Genomic DNA, 9,037 nt, shown 5'->3' with positions numbered 1-9,037 from the left:
TTGGCCATGTGGAGAGGATGGAGGGTGAAAGACTGACGAAGAGAGTGTATGTGAGTGAGGTGGATGGGGGAAGAGGGAGGGGGAGGCCGAGGATGAGATGGAGGGATGGGGTGGAGAGGTATATGAGAGAGGGGTGTGTGAGTTGGGAGCAGGGCAGTGAAATGGCGGGGGACAGGACGACTTGGAGGCGATTTGTTTGTGGCCACCCCAAACGGGATTGAGGCGTCTGGCAATAGATAGATAGATAGAGATATTTTTAAGTTTGGACTTGGGTAATAATAATATAAAATGAAGTACTGTTGATATTAAAACAAGCATATATTTAATTTTCCATCAGTGTCACATCAAAAAGCCAAATTTTTTTCTCAGGTGTTCAAAAATGTGACCTTGACCTATGCTGCCAAAATTTGTCTGGATTTTCAATATATTTCTGTCGCTGTTAATAATATGCCTGTCTATCTATCTGTCTATCTTTCCCTCTATCTATCTATCTACAATTTTATGTATATCTATTTATTATGGAGTCCTTTTCATCTATCTATCTGTCTATCTATCTATGTGTATCATGCAATACTGTTATCTATCTGTCTATCTATCTATATTTCATGCAATCCTCTTCTCTCTCTCTCTCATGCAGTCCTTGTCCGTCTATCTATCTATTTATCTATCAATGGGTGGGAGGGAAAAACAGAAATTGGAGAGACTGTGTGTGTGTGTGTGTGTGTGTGTGTGTGTGTGTGTGTGTGTGTGTGTAGAGAGAGAGAGAGAGAGAGAGAGAGAGAGAGAGAGAGAGAGAGAGAGATTGTGTGTGTGTGTGTGTGTGTGTGTGTGTGTGTGTGTGTGTGTGTGTGTGTGTAAGAGAGAGAGAGAGAGAGAGAGAGAGAGATTGTGTGTGTGTGTGTGTGTGTGTGTGTGTGTGAAAGAGAGAGAGAGAGAGAGAGAGAGAGAGAGAGAGAGAGAGAGAGAGATTGACCTCCTCTGTGGTGACCTGTGTTCCCTGACCCAGCTTCTCCCTACCTAGAGAGAGAGAGAGAGAGAGAGAGAGAGAGAGAGAGAGATTGTGCGTGTGTGTGTGTGTGTGTGTGTGTGTGTGTGTGTGTGAAAGAGAGAGAGAGAGAGAGAGAGAGAGAGAGAGAGAGAGAGATTGACCTCCTCTGTGGTGACCTGTGTTCCCTGACCCAGCTTCTCCCTACCTAGAGAGAGAGAGAGAGAGAGAGAGAGAGAGAGTCAAATAAACACATAAAGCCATATCTCTCCTTAGTAACTTTCTTTGTACAATCGCGGAGAGGGAGGGGAAGACCGAGGATGAGATGGAGGGATGGAGCAGAGAGGTGCATGAGTGAGGGGTATGTAAACTGGGGCTAGGGCTGCCAAATGGTAGGGGACAGCGCGACATGGAGGCGATTTGTTTGTGGCCACCCCCTTACGGGATTAGGGTACCTGGCAATAAACAGATAGATACTGCCTCTGAAGACGGAAGTGGTGGCGGAGTGGAGGAACTAGGGCGATGAAGAGGGTGAGGTGAAGGAAGGGAGAGAGAGAAGGGGAGAAAGTTGGTATAGACGCTACAGGAATTAAAATCAAGGTTATGAAGAGCATGACGAGTGAAGAAAGGAGGGAGGCGAGGAACTGCGATGCTAGGAAGTGGAAGGAAGGATTTGTGAATCAGTCCACTTCCGTTTTTCTTTCTTTTTTTTGTTTTATTTTTTTAATGGAGAAAGGTAATTCGGGGTCACGAGAGAAAAGAACTCTATTTGTCTATCTGTCTATTGCCAGACGCCTTAATCCCGTAAGGGGTGGCCACAAACAAATCGCCTCCATGTCGCCCTGTCCCCCGCCATTTCACTGCCCTGCTCCCAACTCACACCCCCCTCTCTCATATACCTCTCCACCCCATCCCTCCATCTCATCCTCGGCCTCCCCCTCCCTCTTCCCCCATCCACCTCACTCACATACACTCTCTTAGTCAGTCTTTCACCCTCCATCCTCTCCACATGGCCAAACCACCTCAGTGTGTTCCTCATAACGCTTCCTATCACATCCACATCCACACCACAACGCTCCTTTATATCCTCATTTGTCAGCCTGTCTCTCCACGTGACTCCACAGGCTCCTCTTAAATAACTCATTTCCACTGCTCTCACTCTTGACTTGTGTCCTTCCAACAATGTCCAAGCTTCACTTCCGTACGTTAGAGTTGGTATCACAATACTGTCATGTAGTAACTTTTTCACTTCCATGCTCACTTCCCTGTTTCTTATCACTGCTTTCAAGGAACCAGCAACCTTTCTTCCCTGCTGTACCCTTTCAAGCACTTCACCCTCCAAACCTCCATCCTTACTCATCACACTACCCAAATACTTAAACGTACTCACATTTTCCAATTCCTCACCATCCAACCTCGCTATACATTCACTGACTTCACCTCTCTCAAAGACCATCACTTTACTCTTCCCTACATTCACCTTTAGATTCCGTTTCTTACACACACTCCCAAACTCATCCACCAAGCCTTGCAGCTCCCCTTCGTCTTCACACAACAACACAGTATCATCTGCAAACAACAGTACAGGGAGTTTCCAAACACTATCCTCTCTCACCATGGCCACTCCAACATCCACTACCCTACCTTGTACCTCTTTTATTACCCCATCCATGTACAGATTGAACAACCATGGAGACATGACACATCCCTGTTTCAACCCAACCTTCAAAGAGAAAAATTCACTTAGTTCACCATCCACACGCACTGCAGCCTTCGCACCATCGTACATACTCTTCACAGCATTCAACAACTTCCCATCTACTCCATATATTCTTAACACTTTCCACAATCCTTGTCTATCCACCCTGTCATATGCTTTCTCCAAATCCATGAAAGCCGCATACAACTTCTTTCCCTTCTCTAGAAACTTTTCCACTAAAGATCTAAGAATGAATATCTGATCTACACAACCTCTTCCCTTCCTAAAGCCTCCCTGTTCTTCTCCAACTAATTTCTCTGTTCTTTCTCTAACTCTGTCAATAAGTATCCTACCATACACTTTTCCTATTATACTAAGAAGACAAATGCCCCTATGATTACCACACACTTCTTTTTCCCCTTTTCCTTTGTACAAGGGAATAATTATACCTGACTTCCAATCCTCCGGGACTCTACGTTCCTCCCAGGCCAATCTGCACATCTTCCACATCCATTCTACTACTATCTCTCCCCCATGCTTCAGCATTTCACCACACACTCCATCAATTCCTGGGGCTTTCCCCGATTTAACTTTCTTCATTGCTTCCACAACTTCTATCCTACTGATTTCTTCCTGTCTTCTCACATCCCTCCTTCTCCCAGCCATTCCCCAGCCACTTATACTCGCATTACTTCCATCCTCTACGTTCAACAGTTCCTTAAAGTGTTCTCTCCATCTGCTCACTTTTTCTCCCTTCTCCACTAGTAATCTACCATTTTTATCTTTCACTCCCCTGCTAACTTCACTTCCACCCTGTCTTACTCTTTTCACTTCTCTCCAGAACATTTTCTTACAGTCCCTCCACTTTACACTCAGATTCCTTCCACTCGCTTCTTACTCTCTCTTACTAATCTTTTCACCTCTCTCTTTCTTTCCACATATAACTCTCTCTTCCGCCTCTCAACTTCTTCCACGCCCCTATTTCTCATCCATTCATTGTATGCTTTCTTCTTTTGTGCCACAGCCTGTTTCACCTCTTCAGTCCACCACGCTGTTCCTTGCACTCCCCTCCGTCTTCTCTTCCTTCCACACACCACATCACATGCTGCACATATTTCTTCTGCAAATATCTTACACACACCTTCCACGTCTCCCATCTGCTCCAATTCACATTTGCCCAATCGTTCCTCCACTTCTCTCTTATACTCTGCCTTTTTCTCATCCTCTTGTAACCTTTCCACTCTCCTTGCAACTACTCCTTCCTCTCGTCTTTCCCTTCTTCTATTCCTCCATCTTACTTGCATCCTACTTCTGGCCACCACCAAGTAGTGGTCAGAAAGCCCACTCCCCCAACCTCTATACACTCTTGCATCCTTTACACATCTTCGCATCCTTTCATCCACACACACATAATCAATCATTGCCTTCCTTTCATTCAGTTCACCACCCACCCTTCTCATCACTCGCCATGTATACCTGTGGATCATTTTATGCCTGAAGAGGGTATTGGCTATCACCAACCCCCTCCCAGCACAAATGTCCACTAACGCACTCCCTTTCTCATCTATCTCAGCAAGCACACCCCACTCACCAACTATTCCATCCACCTTCACATTACCAACTTTACCATTCATATCACCAATCAAAAACACTCTCTCATTCCTTCCAAACTTTTCCATGCACACTTCCACATTTGTCCAGAACTCTTCTCTCACTCTTCTAGCACGATCTTGCGTTGGCGCATACACACAAACAATCGCCCACATTTGTATTCCAACTTTCAACTTTACCCATACAATCCTTGACCCAACTGATCCATACTGTCTTATGCTCTTTTTCCATCTTTTACTCACAACTAAACATACTCCTTCCTTTGCCCTCTCATTCTCATCTACTCCTGCACATATACCCCATCCATACTCCCATTCTCTCACACTTTCTCCTCTCCATTTTGTTTCAGTTATTCCACATACATCCACTTTCGCACCCTCAAACACCTGGACAATCTCTCTCTCTTTCACCTCATCATTCGCTCCTCTTACATTCCATGTACTCATTACCAAGTCCTTTGTCCGGTCCTGGGTCGTCATCGTTTGGTCAGTCCTTGTCCGAGGCTTCTTGTTTTTTTTTTTAGTTAGTTGTTTTCCGGGGAGGGGCACTAACCCTCCGCCAACCCTTTTAGTCGCCTTTTACGACAAGCAGGGATATATACTGGGGGAGTATTCTTGAAAAAACCCCTACCCCCAGTCCACTTCCGTTTTTCTTTTTTTTTTTTTTTTTTTTTTTTTTTTAATGGAGAAAGGTAATTCGGGGTCACGAGAGAAAAAACTCTATTTGTCTATATACCTGTCTATTGCCAGACGCCTTAATCCCGTAAGGGGTGGCCACAAACAAATTGCCTCCATGTCGCCCTGTCCCCCGTCGTTTCACTGCCCTGCCTCTCCACTCCATCCCTCCATATCATTATCATCCTTGGTCTCCCCCTCCCTCTCCCCCCTCCACCTCACTCACACTCTCCTCGTCAGTCTCTCGCTCTCCATCCTCTCGGTTATTAGTGAAACCACCAGTAAGTCATTGAACTGATTTAATTTCAGGCTCAGAATAATATAGCTAAAATAAAATAAGCATAATATAACAAATTCTTTCATTATAATCCCAAAAACGATATGTGGACCCCCGGACGTTGATTAGTAAGACTTTGAGATTGAGCAGTTCCCTGAGATGATAACAGGGTGTGATAATGAGGGTGATTTATGCTGCTCAGTGAAGTAAGTGGCACACAGCTGAGGGTGAGAGAAGGAATTATACCCAGTTGCCACCAGGAGCTGTTAAGTGTGTAAGTAACCTCTCGCTTGTCCCCAGATCTCGCATCCATATAGGTATCGTCACTTAACCCTCAGCTTAATCCCAGCACTATAGGCATCATCTGGCATTTAATTATTATCGTTTCGACAGACGATTCTATGAAACCGGTGATCGCTGTTATTCAAAGCTTTCATGACTGCAGCCCTGATATATAATTTGTTTTTTCAGTACCAGGACCAGGGGGACGGAGAGGAATAAACCCGGTGATTATATAGCAAGAAAAGACCATTCGTAAGAGACCCCAAGTTCCTCAGGGCAAAAGGACTTCGGTAAAAGTGGTAAGGCCTAGTTCTGACCAGTTTAGAGAAAAGGATAGTTCCACCACAAAACTAAGGTACCGGTACTTTATAGGTTCTGGATTTAATGGAACTGGATTTGTTAGTGTTTCTTGTACTCAGCTGTGTTTTATGAATTGATTAATTATGTAAGTCAGTGATGCAGTATTTCCAGATTTCCCATTGGAATGAAATTTAGACAGGGTCCTGTGCTTTTTTTTTGTTTTTTGTTTTTTGTTTTATTAGTGTATATACTGGATCTTTTAAAAATGTTGGTTGGGGTGGTCCTGGTCATTTCAGCCATAACCTAACTTCAGCAATGCCATTTTAATGAATTTTGGTTATTTAGGATGGTGGGTGACAGAGTGACTTGGAGGCGTTTTGTCTGTGGCCACCCTTTGCGGGATTAGGGCGTCGGGCTATAGATAGATAGATAGATAGATAGGATGTTTAGGTGATTCAGCCATTTGCCAGTTTGGACATTACAGCCGAAACAACCAGGGCTGGTCTGAGGGGTGACGTCCCCCCAGTTAGGAACCAAGCTTCCTTAGTTAGGTTTCTGTCAAAATTTCTGCCACTTAAATTATGCACATTGTGAGGTAGTTATAATAACTGGGGGGGGCCTGGGAATTAGGTGACATGCTTCTTTAGATAAGTATTTGCTGATATGTATGATATTTAAATTTTGTACATTTGAGTTTGTTTGGTGCCTTAGTGCATTCAGTTGGTGGGATCGGCAGTAAACACGCTGTCACGGATGTTGTTCAGGTGGTTATTTATATCGCAAAGTAGGTATATTTTGCTTGTTCTTTTTGTATCTTTTATCGAAAATTAAATGTTAGATACCAGCAAAGTATCTAGTACTAAAATTACTTTGGTGGAAAATGTTGGTTTTAAGAAATCACCTTGAATCGCTGCATCACTGTCGTTCACATTTACTGTACCATGAATTCTAACTTGGACAAAGACTAACTTGCACAAGTTGTTGACTGCTAAAGTGGTCAGGTGCTGAGAAGGAAACTAAGAGGGGACAACACCTCTTATCTTGCAACTCTCATTTCTTCTCAGTTACCCCTGTCTCCTTGTTTTTGGAAGTTGACACACACTCAGGTTTATTCATGGCTCACTAAACTAAGCCTCATCAGATTTTATGCAATCACAAATTACCATATTACAGTACAAGGCAGGTTAAAGTAAAAAACAAGTATAATTGCCATTCACATCTGCCACCACACAGTGCATTTGCATTGTAATAATAGGAGCAGTTTCACAGTTGTGTACGAACATACACACACATGCACACTCACACTGGAAGACTCACGCACTCACTCACTCACTCACTCACTCACTCACTCACTCACTCACTCACTCACTCACTCACTCACTCACTCACACACACACACACACACACACACACACACACACACACACACACACACACACACACACACACACACACACACACACACACACACACACACACACACACACACAAGCCACACCCAAAGCATGACCTTTGAGCCTGTGAGGGAATCAGGTGGGACAGATATAAGTGATAAGGAGTACTGGGTTATCTAAGGCTGGTCCATATTCCTCAGTCATTCTGTCTAATCCATTAACAACAACTTGTCCTGTCACTCACCTTATTCATATCCCAGGTGGCATATGTAAGTTTTATAAGTAAGATTAATAAGTAAGATTTATAGTTCCTTCACTATACTCTGTCTACAGTACATTAACCTGGCCAAAAAATATATCTTAAACTTGGCCAAAAATTATTCTCTGTCTACATTAATTTGGCCTAAAATTATTCTCTGTCTACATTAACTTGGCCTAAAATTATTCTCTGTCTACATTATTTTGGCCTCAACTTATTCTCTGTCTGCATTAATTTTGCCTAAAATTGCTGTCTCTCCATCAAGAATGCTGAGGTGTAACAAGAGATAAAACACTGGAATATGATGCTAGTCACAAAGAAGTGCTGTGGAATTAAGGTAGATCTGTAGTGCTGTCTTATTCTGATATTCTAAAGGGAATAAGAAGCAAAAGGACTAAGATATCAGCGAAGTTAAGATGGACAAACTACGAGTATACCACAATGCTGAAATGTTTGCCGGTGTGCTTGACAGTTATATTAGGTTATAATTCTTTCATCTTAAGTTGGCTCAAAATTTTGCCCTTTTGTAAGCTCAGTGACAAAAAGGACAATATTCTGCTTCCACATTCTTCCCATAGCACTTGTTTATATAAATGGCACATTCTATTGCCAATCTGCCATTACAACTGAATGGCATTCAAGATGGAGAGATGGCAGGGGGGCCAAGGATGTTATCGTATTAGATGGTGGGTCACTGAACGAAAAAGTCCAAGAACCACAGACCACTGGGAATGAAATCATCTGGAGGTGAAGTAGTGTAAAGGATATGTTATCAGTTTGAAGGGGTTCAGATTCGTAATGCCTTCACTACAATAGGTCTAACATTATACCTTCGCTGCTGGCTGTTTTTTATTTATTAACACCAGGAAACCATTTACTGCGCTGGGTGGTAACCATATAACCAAATTTTGGCGCCTGGTGGTTTAGTGGGTAATTAATGTGCTCCAATCGGATTGAGCTGGTGAAGGTTTATATCCAAGGGGTGGTTGGGGTTGATTGCTTGTGTAATGCCACTCAGGGTTGAGTGAGGCTGGTCACTCTCATCTTAAATGTTGGGACCAACTGCCTAGCCCCGGGCTCCAATGCTCCTCATGGGGCAATGTAGGATTGGATGATAGATAGATAGATAGATGTATTTATTTATTTATTTATTTATTTATTTTAATGCATATAACTATAAGGATAGACTAGATAGCCAATCCTCTAAGGCTTAGCAGTCCTCCTATATGCTGTGCATCTTCAGGTGTCACCACTTTGGCATTAATACTCACCATCCATATTGAATTCATATTAGGGCTGTGTCATTGGGTACACGTGCATTGATGTTAGTGGGGGTGTTTTTTGATATATTGATGGGTCTAGTGGGGGATCAATAAAGCCAGATTTAGCAAAATTCAGTCAATCAAACTGTTCACTACCCCAGCCTTGAATCAAACTCGTATAATTTGAGACACTTGGCAACCATCAAATCATATCTGTCTATCTATCATTGCCACATGTCCAGTCCTGTAAGGGGTGGCCACAAACGCATTGCCTTCATGTCAGTCTGTCGTCTG

The 9,037-nt window shown here is 43.2% G+C and overlaps 1 protein-coding gene across 1 annotated transcript in view; it reads right to left on the bottom strand.

Moving 5' to 3' along the window:
• The window catches only part of LOC145401721 (uronyl 2-sulfotransferase homolog pip-like), a 22,458-nt gene extending 13,699 nt beyond the window's left edge, over positions 1-8,759 (bottom strand). The window contains exon 1 of the mRNA XM_080273903.1: positions 8,753-8,759. Coding sequence (XP_080130029.1) covers positions 8,753-8,759 — 7 coding nt within the window. The remainder of the gene's footprint in view (positions 1-8,752) is intronic.
• Between the last annotated feature and the right edge of the window lie 278 nt (positions 8,760-9,037).

The sequence above is a fragment of the Coenobita brevimanus genome, chromosome 56 (assembly GCF_032717465.1).
Source record: "Coenobita brevimanus isolate Jiangsu-jjx chromosome 56, ASM3271746v2, whole genome shotgun sequence".
Taxonomy (NCBI): domain Eukaryota; kingdom Metazoa; phylum Arthropoda; class Malacostraca; order Decapoda; family Coenobitidae; genus Coenobita; species Coenobita brevimanus.
This window is presented reverse-complemented; position numbering and strand designations above follow the sequence as displayed.